This window comes from Neovison vison, chromosome 8, assembly GCF_020171115.1.
Source record: "Neovison vison isolate M4711 chromosome 8, ASM_NN_V1, whole genome shotgun sequence".
Lineage (NCBI taxonomy): Eukaryota > Metazoa > Chordata > Mammalia > Carnivora > Mustelidae > Neogale > Neogale vison.
This window is the reverse complement of record NC_058098.1, coordinates 124022036-124035596: the sequence shown is the minus strand read 5'-3', so window position 1 is coordinate 124035596 and position 13561 is coordinate 124022036. Positions and strand designations below refer to the sequence as shown.

Sequence of the window (13561 nt, the reverse complement as noted above, 5' to 3'; positions counted from 1 at the left end):
AGGCATGCCCCAATGTGGGATCCCATTTTTTTCTCAATACACATACATATAATTTTTGATGTGGTAAAATTAGAAGTTAAACAGCAAACAGTGGGAAATACAGGAGTGTTTCCTGACCAGCAGCTTCCTGTGCCATGATTTCTCTCCTGACTTAGTAAAAGAAAATTAAACTTCAGAATGAAAGCAATTCAAAACATTTTTAACTTAATTATTTGAATAGGTAATTCATTCTCATGATTCAAACCTTTAAAATAGAGAGAGTGCAAGTGCAGAGCAGTTTCCCACCACATTCCCCCAACTCCTCATTCATCCCCCACAGGTAACCAGTGTAATTAACTAACCTCTTAATTTTTAATATACAAGTAAATATAAATATATATTTTTATTCCCACCAACTTTTTCCCCCCCACCAACTTCTTTATAAACAGATAAGGCAACTTGCTATACTCTGTTTGTAAAGTAAAATAATTCCACTTTTTAAATAATTGAATGCTACTCCTATGAGTAGATGTGTCATAATTAAACACTTTTTCTCAGTGAGGAACATGCAGGTGATTTTTAGCCTTATGATCTCATAAATTGCACTTCAGTGAATAATGTTATATTTAAATCATTTTGCAATCATAGGATTATGTGCAGATATATGAAGGACAGATTCCTAGAAGTGGCCAAAGAGCATGTATGAACATTTTTATTCTGATACATCTTGCCACATGCTGGCATGAGGGTTTTACCCATTTACATTCCTACTAGCAGTGGATGAGAATGTCTGTTTCCTCACACTCTGGCCACGTAATTGATTCTAAGACTTTCAGATCTTTCCCAACCTGACAGGTTAAAAAAAAAAGGTAGATTTAATTTGCAGCTCTTTTAGGAGTATGGTGAGCATTTTTAAAGATAGTTTTAAAAACCACTCTTGTATTTTCTTTTCTGTAAACTTGTTTTATTCCTTTGCTTACTTTTTTAGTTATTGGCCCTTTTCTTACTCTTAGCTAGGAATGGCTTATATTTATATTGAAATAAACTTGATTAATACTTTGGCTTTAAAATGTTTTACTTTGCATGGGAGAATTCCTTTTTTCAGAGAGTCTCTTTCAAGGATCTAAGTTAAATTGTAGAAGGATAGACAGTGAGTGAGGTGTTAAGGAATATAGTGACCTCCCTGGTAACAAGTACCCATTTTTTTTTTTCCCCTCAACATCCATGTACTTTGAACTGACTCACACCTAGAAGTTACCAGAGGAGGACTGTTTCCTGGTAACCATATTCTTTTGCTGTGGGATAGATGCTGAGGGGCTCTTTCTCTTCTGTTATTTTTCTCAAGATCTGTAGTAGGAATAAAGTTGGTTGCTCAGGAAAACCCAAAGTTTTTTTAATGCAAAACTTAAAGCTTTAACATGCAGTAAGGAAAAGAATCCCATCAGGCAGTGCGGGTAGGTAGGTGAGCTCAAAGTGCAAGTTGAAATTTCACTTCCATATAAGTTCAGTAGGACTTCTCTTGAGCTATGTGAGTTTCTAAAATATTTTAAGTTGTTCCCCCTGGGTTACCTTAACTTTATCTTGTTTCATTGAGAGAATACATTCCCAGTTACATCTTAGCTTTTAAAATTTCATTTTTGGTGACCCACTGTTAACACAACAGCCTGGATGAATTTCACAGATTGATACTGAGTAAAGGGAATAATACATAAAAGAAGACATAAAGCATGGTTCCATGTATTTGAAGGTCAAGAAGAGAAAAAAAAAACTAATCTCTGGTGACCAAAATGAGAGTACCGTTTACCTTCAGGAGGGTAGTACTGGCTGGAAAGGGACACAGGGGAGCCTCTGGGGGTATTATGTTCTATGTTTTGATCTGATAGTTTCACTTTGTATACTCTAAATCCATCAAGCACAATTAAGATTTGTATACTTCACTGAATATAAGCGGTTTCTAAAAAAAAAAAAGTTCCTTTCCTATATACCATATGGGTTATCCATTTTAACTAAGTAACTGGGTTATCCATTGAAAATAGTATATTCTTTTGATTTTAAAAGTAATATTTAGGTTACTGGGGAAATACAGGATTGTTCATAGAAAAAAATAAAATCACTCGTAAACCCACCATCTGAGGGTTTTCTGCTGTTAACATTTGTTGTCTCTCCTTTTGATTTTTTTTTTCTATATTCTGGATATAGAAAAAAAAAATCAAAAGGAGAGACAACAAATGTTAACAGCAGAAAACCCTCAGATATCCATTTTTACCACGAATTACACAATTTACATTGTGCCCTACCCTTTTTCTTCCACTTAATGTTGGCATATCACTGTTGAGCTTGCCTTTTTAAATCTGTGGCAGAGCGTTACAAACTTCAGTCTCAGAAGGCAAGTAACTAGAGAGAAAGGGCAGTTTCACTTCTCTGGGGTTAGACTTGACCCGACATTGGTTTATACAGATGCCTTTTGATAATGCTTTTTAAGTACTAGATACTAGACCCCTGGGGGTCAGGGCTAATTGATAGCAAACCTCTGTGCAAGGGAGAGCAGAAAAGATACTGGAAGCTTTATTCGAGGGATGCCTAGAGGCCTCTAGACATTTCACAGCTTGAAGTCAGCAGGCAAAATGTAGATGGAAAACAAAGCTTCCAGATCTTTACTTTGCATGGGAGAGAGAACCTACCTGTGTGACTGGAGTTACTTTTTGTTGCCTTTATGAGAATATTTCTGCTGAATCTTGATTTTGCCATAGCAGTGCTTTTCATGGGTTGCTTTCCTTGTGTGTTTGTTCCAGACCCCTGTAAAAGAGCCCAACAGTGAGAATGTAGATATCAGCAGTGGAGGCGGCGTGACAGGCTGGAAGAGCAAATGTTGCTGAGCGTCCTCGCGTCAGTTGCCATCCACCACCCTGTTCCTCCTCTTGCTGCAAAATAAACCACTCTGTCCATTTTTAACTCTAAACAGATATTTTTGTTCCTCATCTTAACTCTCCAGTCCCCCCGTTTCATTTGTTCTTTCATCCGTGACTGCTTGCTGACTTTATAATTTTCTTCAAACAAGAAAATGTATAGAAAAATCATGTCTGTGACTTCATTTTTAAATGTACTTGCTCAGCTCACCACTGCATTTCAGTTGTATTATAGTCCAGTTCTTCTTATCAACATTAAAACCTATAGCAATCATTTCAACTCTATTCTGCAAATTGTATAAGAATAAAAGTTAGAATTAACAATTTTATTTTGTACAACAGTGGAATTTTCTGTCCTGGATAATGTGCTTGAGTCCCTATAATCTATAGACATGTGATAGCAAAAGAAACAAAAGCCAGGAAAACACTCATTTTCGCCTTGAATATGTAAATGGGATTAATTTTGTCCTGTGCCTTATGTGGAAAGGAATTTCTTTGGTTTTTCCTTTGTTTGTTTTGGTGGAAGCATGTGCAGGAGACATACATATCATCCAGACATAAACCATTACAATGTTTGTGGTTTGCTTGGCTGTAATTTTCAAAGTAGTTACTTGAGGACAAAGGGTAATGCGGAAATGATAGCTTTGGTTTGCTGAGTCTTAATTTTAAGTGGCCTTGATATTTAAAACTCTTCCTGCCACCAGTTCTTCTCTTGGGCCACTTTCTCCTTGTGTCTGTCTGCCTGCATGCTGCTTTCTTTGCTTCTCCCTCCCCCACCACCCAATGGTATGAGTTATTTAAAAACGAAAGGGGCAAACTAGTAGGTTTTCAAGTTTAACATAAAGTACTGACTTAACTCGCTAAGTAAACTGAAAGATAAATTCTAACTGCCTACTACTGTCAAATGTCTTCCCCTCATTCTCTCTCTCTCCTAAAACTTCGGCCCCAGATTCCTCCATTCGCTCTTTTACTTCATGCTCTTCTCCCTCCCTCTTTGTTCCCTTTCTATCCACTGAGTTTATGAAATGGAAGAGTTAATTGCATGCACTAGTGTTTGGAGGGTGTTGTGGTTTGTCTTTCTAATTAGGTGTATAGCCTGTTCACTTTCCTAGAATAAATCTCGTAACCGAAATTTGAGTAGTCTCCATTCTGGCAGCTCCTCTAGCAGCTTGGTAGCCCAGTAAAGGTTTGGTTGTTTTTGATTTTGGTTTTGTTTTAAATGGTGGGAAGGAGGAGTGAAATTTATTAACATGTTTGCCAAATATACTGAGATTTGGCCTTTGAAGAACACTTTTTCAGTGTTAAGTTGTCTTTACCTTAAGATTAGAAATACTTTAGAATATTATTAATTTTAAGTCCTGACTTAACATCCCTTTGGAAAATGTGTATTACCATGGATTTGGGAAAAGGACAACAAAAGGCTTTTCATGTACAGATAAGATCTCCAGCTGTCTCTAACCCTGTCCTTTTTTCACTTCATTTTCCTAGTTTTGCTTCATGGCTTATCACCAGGATAGGGTAAGTTAAGTTTGCTATGCTGCTAGCATCCTAAGATGATACCTTTGTTGAAATAATTGTGAATAGCATGATTCATTTCTAGCAGAGGCTGAGTTTAGGACAGCAGCTTCCATTGAAAAGTCTCTGTGTGTCGTGGATAGCATTTTAATGCCCTCTTGGCTCACATTAACAGCATAGGGACGTATCTGCTGTAAACATCCATGAATTTTTCAGATAGTGCCCTGAAAACAATTTTATATGCCTCACTGGTTGTTGTTCTTAGGTTTTTCCTTCACTTGACTTTATCATTGTTTACTAGTAAAAGCAGCATTGCCAAATAATCCCTAATTTTCCACTAAAAATAATAATGAAATGATGTTAAGCTTCTTGAAAAGTTATAGGTTAAACCTACTATTGTTAGATTAATTTTAATGTACGTGTTGCTTTCCTCCGTCTGGAATGTGGCAATAGCTTTTTTATTTTTAACCCTCTTTAATCCTTATTCAATTCAGTGACTTGAGGTTTGAGAGCTAAACACTGGGATTTTTGGGTAAAAAAAAAAAGACTGACAGTTTTGTTTGCATAATTATAATCGGCATTGTACATAGAAAGGATATGGCTACCTTTTGTTAAATCTGCACTTTCTAAATATCAAAAAAAAGGGAAATGGAGTATAAATCAATTTTTGTATAATCTGTTTGAAACATGAGTTTTATTTGCTTAATATTAGGGCTTTGCCCCTTTTTCTGTAAGTCTCTTGGGATCCTGTGTAGAAGCTGTTCTCATTAAACACCAAACAGTTAAGTCCATTCTCTGGTACTAGCTACAAATTCGGTTTCATATTCTACTTAACAATTTAAATAAACTGAAATATTTCTAGATGGTCTACTTCTGTTCATATAAAAACAAAACTTGATTTCCAACTGTGTGGCTTGGTTTTCATTTATTTATGGAGTTGAAGATGGAGGATCACCTCTGAAGACAATGCAGAATAGCAAGCTGGACATTAGAGGAGCAGAAATAGAAGGGAATAGCTTTCTCAGCCTAGGGGAAACAGAAAGCAGTGTCAAGAACTATCTTTGGTAAGAAACTATATAAAAAATGGAAGTCTAAGCAGAATCATCCTGGTGTCAAAAGAGATACCAGTCAGTCATTCCGCAGCCAACAACGCTAGAATGTGCCGAAGGCCAGCTGCTCTGAACACAGCTGATGACCCTGGGGCACCAAGGAAGTCTCCCAGCCCGGAGGTGAACGCTTGTTTTAGCAGTGACCATCCGCTTATCTGAAAAAAGTATTTCCAGATTTGTTTGGGTTTTTTTTGTCTTTTTTTTGAAAGATTTTATTTATTTGCGAGAGATTGAAAGAGAGCATGAATGGGGAGCAGAGGGAGAACCAGACTCCCCACCCCACCGCAGCAGGGAGCCCAATTAGAGGCTCAATCCCAGGACCCCCCTGGATCATGACCTGAGCCTAAGGCAGAGGCTTAACTTACTGAGCCACCCGTTTGCCCCAACAGCCTTGTTTTATATAAAGAATATATATAAAGTTTTATAATAAAACAGCTTTGTTTTATATAAAGAAAAGCTTAATCCCATGTGAGGACATTATTAGTCAATAGAGATAAAAATTTTTTAAAGCTTTTATTTATTTGACAGGGAACACAAGCAGGGGGAGTGAACGAGGGAGAAGCAGGCCTCCTGCTGAGCAGGGAGCTTGATGTGGGGCTCAGTCCCGGACTCTGGACCCTGAGCTGAAGGCAGACGCTTAATGACTGAGCCACCCAGGTGCCCCTAGAGATAAATATTTGTTGACAAGATTATCTCTGCGGAAAGGAGAATGTGGAAGTTTTCTCATCCTGCAGTGTTCATAGGAATCACCTGGAGTGCTTTTACTGCTTCCCCATTCACTCTCCCAACTTTACTGTTTTGTGTGTCTAGGGCGAGGCCCATGATTCTCATTTTGTGACTGGTATAGGAAAATAGAACATGGTCTCTGCCCTTAAATCTGCGATCTAGTTTAGAAAGCAAAACCAGTCATTAGCTAAGCGTATGTAAGAGCCAACAAGATGCGCCTGGCTGGCTGGGTCAGTAGAACATGCAGCTCTTGATCCCAGGATCCTGACTTTAAGTCCTGCATTGGGCAGAGAGCTTATTCTTTTAAAAAAAAAAAATCGACTAGGGCACCTGGGTGGCTCAGTGGGTTAAGCCGCTGCCTTCGGCTCAGGTCATGATCTCAGGGTCCTGGGATCGAGTCCCACATCGGGCTCTCTGCTCAGCAGGGAGCCTGCTTCCTCCTTTCTCTCTCTGTCTGCCTCTCTGCCTACTTGTGATCTCTGTCTGTCAAATAAATAAATAAAATCTTAAAAAAAAATCAACTAGATGTGATTCAGATTTTAAGTACTGTATTAATAGTTAAGAGCAAGTTCAGTTGATGGGAGTAGTTGGGTTGGCTTTTTGAGGGAATAGGAACATGAACTGGTTCTTAGGTAAATAGATTGGCTAATGCTAATAGGTAGGGGAAGAAGGGACCACTTGTAAATGTGAAACCAGCTTTGCTTATGTGAGAAACCAGAAGTCCAGCTGAACGATGATGGGCAATGGGGGAATCCTGTTGAGCCCTCCAGAGCAGTGAGAGCAGTGTGTGTGAGGAAACCAGTTCTAAATGTGTTGGAAGAGGAAGAACTGGAAGGTTCCGGAATCACATAGGAAGTTAGTAGGTTAATTGAGATTTTAATAGGACCAGGCTAAAATGATGGCAAAGGGCAGTGCAGGGTTTAAGTTCAAGTATGTGAAAGGGAAAGAATACTTTTTGCTTACTAGGGAGCCCACCAGTTACTTGTGACACTTTTCTATGTTCTTTGGGTTATGTACCCAATGACCTGGTGAGACGGTGTAGAAAATACCGTTTATTTACAAAATAAACAGTGTCAGATTAAGTACTTTGGCCAAGGTTGCACATCCCATTGGTGCTGGAGTTAGATTTTGAAACCAAGCCTGAAGCCAGTGCTCATTGTTTTTACCTTCACCTTATCATAGTTTTTCAGAATAGGGTCTTAAGGTTTGGTTAAAAATATTTTAATGAAGGTAATATGGGCTCTGTGCCAGCGCTAACAGAATTCTAGAGTGTAGTCTTACCTAGTTAATGTAACCATTGAGCCTGACCTTGGCCCCTTCTAACAGAGTCATGCCCTTGAAAGTACTTATACCAGTTAACTACTGTTTTTAGTTTAGACCCATATTTCACCCCTACCACCCTGCCAATTTTATGTTTCCTCCTACTCCAAACCATCTTTGGGCTGAAAGTAAACAGGCAGTTGCTTTTTACATTTCTCTTAATTGGCTTTCTAAGACTAGACTTTAAGGGGCACCTGTGTTGTTAATTAATCACTACCACGAGTAATGGTGGAAGAACTCAAAATACAGGGGAGGGGAAAGAAGGCAGAGTTTATGCCAAATTCTTAGGTGGATTTGAGATTGTTCATAATAAATGACTAGCAGAGTATAACTTGGTACAAGATTAAGAGTACTCTAGGGGGATCGAGGGCTTCAGGCTTTTCCGGGACACTGAATTTGGGTCTGGGATTTCCAGCACTGAAATAAAGAGGTATAGTCCTGTTGCATCTTCAAGAGAGTGGTTGCTAAGAAAAAATCTAGCACAAAATTCAGAAATTTCTACCATTAAGGTTAATTGGCCTCCAAAGTGAAGATGTCTCCAATGCAAGTTCATAAAATGCATAAATTTGCTTGTCCTTTTGCTCTTTCATTTTTGTGAATTTCCGTAAAACAAAAGTACATTGAAAGTCCATGGTGGCATTTCTGCAGGGAGCTGAAGTAATGAAGTGTAGACTTACAGCTTTCTGGTAAGAGGACTTGCTATAGACAGTTTTATTTGCTTCTTCAAGAAAGGGTAATTACCATTCTCATTTGATTCTGAAATGATCGCAGCTCATCATTTGACTGGAGCTAGAGCGTAGTCAGTCCAGGATTGAGCTCTCCTGTGAGTGCTTGAAGCGCAGGGTTTAGAGGTAAGTGGAAAAGGTCCATTTACTTGAGTCCAGATGTGCCGGGGCAGAATGGATATCGCTTTGAAAATGATCGGACTTAGCGGAGAGGCTCTGCACCCGGGCCTCTTCTGAAGTGCTTGGAATATTCCATCAAAGCCTCCTAAATGTCATGTCGGCAATTACAGAAGCCACGGGTCTGGCAAGTTTTGAAGGCGGATGCCACAGTGGACTGCGGGGAAAGCAAGGCACTGACTTGGCCCAGCCAGCGCTCTGGGAAAACCCAGTCCGGTCTGAAGGCCTCCAGGCTGTGCTCTTCTCTGTGGTGCCTCCCACACCCCTGCGGCCTCGAGAACACCCAAGCATGGGCATCTGGAAGAAACCCCAAAATAACCAGCAAGTACTCGAAAACACTGCAAGCCAGTATTAGAGCAGTGGCTGACACAGGGGTTTGCACAATCGAACAGCAAGTGAGTGCAGGGGTCTACTAGGAACTCGGAAGACTGCAACAGTCCGAGCCCTAAGAAGTTCCCTTTTCCCACTAAAAGAAACCAGAGCTTTGTGAAGAAATGTCAAGAGTCCATGTGTGTCACATCAGACAGAGAAGTTCCGGAAATCTAAGGATGTGTCAGTAGGGTTGGGAGCCAACTCCACTCTGGCCAGAGAGTGGACACCTGGAACACATCAGATGTTTATAAACCTATGGGTCCGTAATGATGGAATGTGCACGTGCAGGCGCACCCACTCCTCATCGGTCACTGTCGGAAGTCGCTTGGGCAACAGCTCTCTTACCCACCACACCCTCCCTGGTAAGTAAAAGAATCCAGAACTTACCTCAGCTTCCTGGTCACTGGTTGACTGAAGAGTAGAGGGGCCAGAAGAAGCCACTAGGGCATAAAAATGATTTGGATCTGAAGGTTTCTGAATTTCTGAAATCCCTTATCTGCTTAAGAGCTTAGCTTCCCGAATGAACTCAACTTGTCCCTGAGGAGCAACTCTGAGCTCTCGGAGAGATTTGTACCCCACCCAAACAGCGTCACAGGCCTCTTTTACCTCCCGGCCTCCCAAAGGTCCATTTATCCTGCCAAAAAGTCATGTAAGTGCCCTTTCTTCATCTCCCTGTGTAAGAAGTGCTTCTCTGCTCTTCCCTGAGAGGCATATAAGCCCTAAAATAGACACGCAATCTTCTGTGACCGCGCAGATACATAGTGGATAAAAATCTGCTTTTCTCCCACTAATCTGTCTTTTGTCAGTCTAATTTGCAAGCTTCCGAACACAGCACCTAGGAGGATAAAGTTTTTCTTCCCAATAAATAGTAAACAAAGTGCAGTGTGTCTGTAGAAGTATCCCACCAAAGAAAGAAGAAATGATAGAATATCACTGTTTTGTAGTTGCTAATGAAGTAATGGGTTTAGGAATGGTCAATGACTAACATCACAAAGGGAGATCCAACAAAATGGAGACAGCCAAATGTCTGCGGACCTCTGACCACTGACACAATACTCCCCACAACGAGGCCGCGCCAAAAAAAGTCTCAAACCAGTCAGATCAAAGTTTCGGTCTAGATCCAACTACCAATTTATAGGAAATCTGAGGACAGAGGAACATCATGAACTACATCAGTCAGCAAACTCCAGCCTGGTAAATGTGACAGGACAACTGAGCCAGTCTCTTCAATTAAATTTCAGTGGAGGGAGAGTGAGAGATTACAAATGAATCAAAGACTGAAAAAAAAAAAAAGGCAAAACTAAACTACAGTGTATTTTGGGAACTACAGAGAATATAAAGAAAATTAAGGAAATGATTAAAAGTCAGAATAGGGATATTCTTAGGGAGGGAGGAGTTATAAATCGTAGGGGATTGGGCTCCTGGGTGGCTCAGTTGGGTAAGCGTCCCACTCTTGGTTTCTGCTGAGGTCATGGGATCGAGCCCTGCATCTGGCTCCAGGCTCAGCACAGAGCCTGCTTCAAGATTTTGTCTGGGATCCTGCCTTTGGCTCTAGTCATGATCTCAGGGTTCTGGGATCTAGTCCCAGAACTGGGGCTTCTTGCTCAGCGGGGAGCCTGCTTCTCCCTCTGCCTACTGCTTCGCTTTGCTCATGCTCTGACAAATAAATAAAATCTTAAAAAAAAAAAAAGATTCTGTCTCTTGCTCTGTCCTTCCTCCAATCAATCAATCAATCAATAAAACTTTTAAAAAGTGGTAAAGGGCACATGGAGGGATATTCAGGGATAGCAAAATCTGGCACGGGGTTGCCTTATAACAATTCATCCATCTGCACATTGGCGTTAGGGGTTTTACAGGGTGTATTATCTTTAATCATAAAGGACTCTGTGGGTTTCCTATTACATTGGGTAGCTCACTACCTCTAGGACCAAAGGACGAGTTTCAGAGTCTGTGCGGTCAAGACCACTGTTCAAAATCAGGCTTAGCAGAATTGGTCCACTGAGGCCGGACGGCTCCTGAGGCTGGACATCGTGCCCCAGCCATGGTCACTGCCGCCTCTGAGAACAGTATGGCTGCCACCGATGCCAAACTCCTTGCCAAGGTCGGAACCGCGCAGCCCCGGCTTCTTTCAGTAGCTTTTGCTGCGATGTCTAAGATGGTTCAGTTGGTTGGTGACGCCCAGAGCGCATGCCCGTGCCCCAGAGGTGGGGGGAAAGAGAGTCTTGCGTGCCGCTTCCATAGCGTGGGGTGGGCTCTGACTCTCGGCGGGGGCTTCAGGTGCTGGGTGGGGTGACACATGTTCCCACGCCGGTGATGTTCGAACCTTACCGCGCATCAGAAGCATCAGAATCACCGGGGAAGCGCTTTAAAAATACCAACGCCAAGGTTGCACCCAGCCCGATTAACGCAGTATGGGCTGAGACTGGAGTGTGAGCGGTTTTTTGTTGATGAACCGGTGCCTACACCCTTGAGCTGGCTCCGATGAGCCACAGCGGAGTCACCTGGGAGCTTGTTAGAAACGCAGAGTCTCGGCACCCACGTACGGCCCTCCTGAATCAGAATCTGCCTTTAAATCGGAGCCCCAGGCGATGCTTAGTGCGCATGTCCCAGCTTGAGGAGGGCTGAGTCCGACTCGAACTCCAAGGCCAGCCCCAGGCTCCCCAGCAAGGCATTCCGCTCCCCTGCAGGGAAGGATTCCCGCTTCTCCCCACCGCCGAGAGCACTTTTGACCGACGTCTCCACCGGGCGTAATTGCCGACTTCCTTGGTTGCCAGTAGTTGTCTTCTGCAGGCTCATGTCCTTCCCAGGGTGTACACTCTGGAGGGCAGGGACCCTTGTGCCCTTTGTGTCTCCACGGCGCTAAGTGCGCTGCTGCCCACGCGGCAAGCGTCCGGGACACGCGGTAAGTGACGCGGTGACTTCCCTCTGTTTCTTTCACGCCACTCCCTGAGTCGGAGCTGCGCTGGCCTCTTGGTGCCCCCTGCCGCCTTCATGCACGCGCAGGTGCATTACAATTTGAAGGCAACTTTGAACATGATTTTTAAAAGAATAAGAATTTTAAAATTCAAGCCTAGGGCCTGTTCCGGATACAGGACAGATGGGTTGACTCCTGTGACTCTTAATACCCTTTTCTCTAGAAGCGGGGCTAGAAAGCACTCCGAGCCTCAGTTCAGCGTAAATACCTACATTGCTCTTTCCCTTCTGCTGGATTAACCAAGATCGAACACTTTTAACTCTTCCGGGTTGGCCCGGTAGCTGGGGAAAATCTATATATTAAATATAGAGTCACTGGGCCACCTTGTGACCATTTCTGAGAACTGCATGTCTTCATTTGGTCACAAGAAACTTCCTAGAGCCCGTCAGTCTGGAGATCCCATCCTGTAGGATTTTTTTTTTTATTAAGATTTTTATTTATTTGAGAGAAAGATCACAAGTAGGCGGAGCAGCAGGCAGAGAGGGGGAAGCAGGTTCTCCGCTGAGCAGAGAGCCTGAGTAGGGGCTGGATTTCCGGACCCCGAGATCATGACCTGAGGGGAAGGCAGAGGCTTAACCCCCTAAGCCACCCAGGCGCCCCATCCTATAGGATTTCTGGTAAGCAGAGCCACGCAAAATTAACTGGGAGATACAGGCTTCCAGTTACAAGACGGTAAGTCTTAGGAATAGCAGGCACAGCATAGGGCATACAGTCAACAACATTGTCATAGTGCTGCATGGTGACAGATGGGAACTACACAGCTGCGGTGAGCATAGCATAACGTATAGATTTACAGAATCACCGTGTTGTACTTCTGAAACTAATGTAACATTTTGTGTCAACTATACTGTAAAATGTTAAAAGGCAGGCAATCTGTGAGAATTAAAAAGATTTATTAATGCAAATTAATAAAATTGAACCTAAGTCTTCTAAAAACGGGAGATGGGCAACAGCTGGAGGGGAATCTCCTAGAGCGGAAGTTACAAGCTCACCATTTTCCAAGAGGAGCGCCGATAAGAAGTGAGCAGGTTTGCCCTGAATCCAAGAGTTCCAGGATGTAGGGGCACCAGGTACCACTGAGATGGCAGGCGTGAGGCAGTAGACAAATGTGGAACCAGTAGGAAGTCTCTGTAAGAGATCCTGGGCGCCCCGGGTGTCCCTGATCATCACTCATAGCCAGGAGGTACTGCCACCCCTCCTGAAGGTTTAGGAGCTGCAGAAATGGAACAAGAGGGGCTCCACACTCGACGGCACCAGGCAGACGGAGGGAAAGGTGGGGTGAGGCACGGGGTCCACAGCAGCGGGTTCAGTGAACGGCAACTTCTTGAATGTTGGGTTCCTCGGATTCTCTCCGCCTTCTCCCCTCCCTTCCCCCGGTTTTGGCCTCCAGACGTAGGTACCCAGGCAGAAGATTAGGAAGGTCTCTGGAAAATCTGGCTCAAGAGAAAAGAGTGACCAACCGTGTCACTTGGAGGTACACCAACTAAAAGTTCAGCTCCCTGCGGATGGTGCCGTGCTGAAGGTTTCTAGTCACCAAGTCAGACGCACATATGTCAAGTTTCCAAATCTACCTAAAACCTCTGTGAAATCAAACATGAGAAACGTAGACAGTAAAAATGCACATACATGATACCCAGACTGTACAGATACCTGCCTTCAATCAGATACCCAGATCTGTGTGGTGACGTAAAAGAAGAAAACGGCTAAAAAGAAACAAAAGGAAATTTAAAAACTGCAAAAACCAAAGAGAAACCTCAG

General features: G+C 42.6%; 1 protein-coding gene across 1 annotated transcript in view; it reads left to right on the top strand.

The window, feature by feature from the left end:
* Positions 1 to 5261, top strand: part of RAB10 (RAB10, member RAS oncogene family) — an 89148-nt gene extending 83887 nt beyond the window's left edge. Inside the window, exon 6 of the mRNA XM_044261943.1 lies at positions 2772 to 5261. Coding sequence (XP_044117878.1) covers positions 2772 to 2855 — 84 coding nt within the window. The 3' untranslated portion in view covers positions 2856 to 5261. The remainder of the gene's footprint in view (positions 1 to 2771) is intronic.
* Positions 5262 to 13561: the final 8300 nt, after the last annotated feature.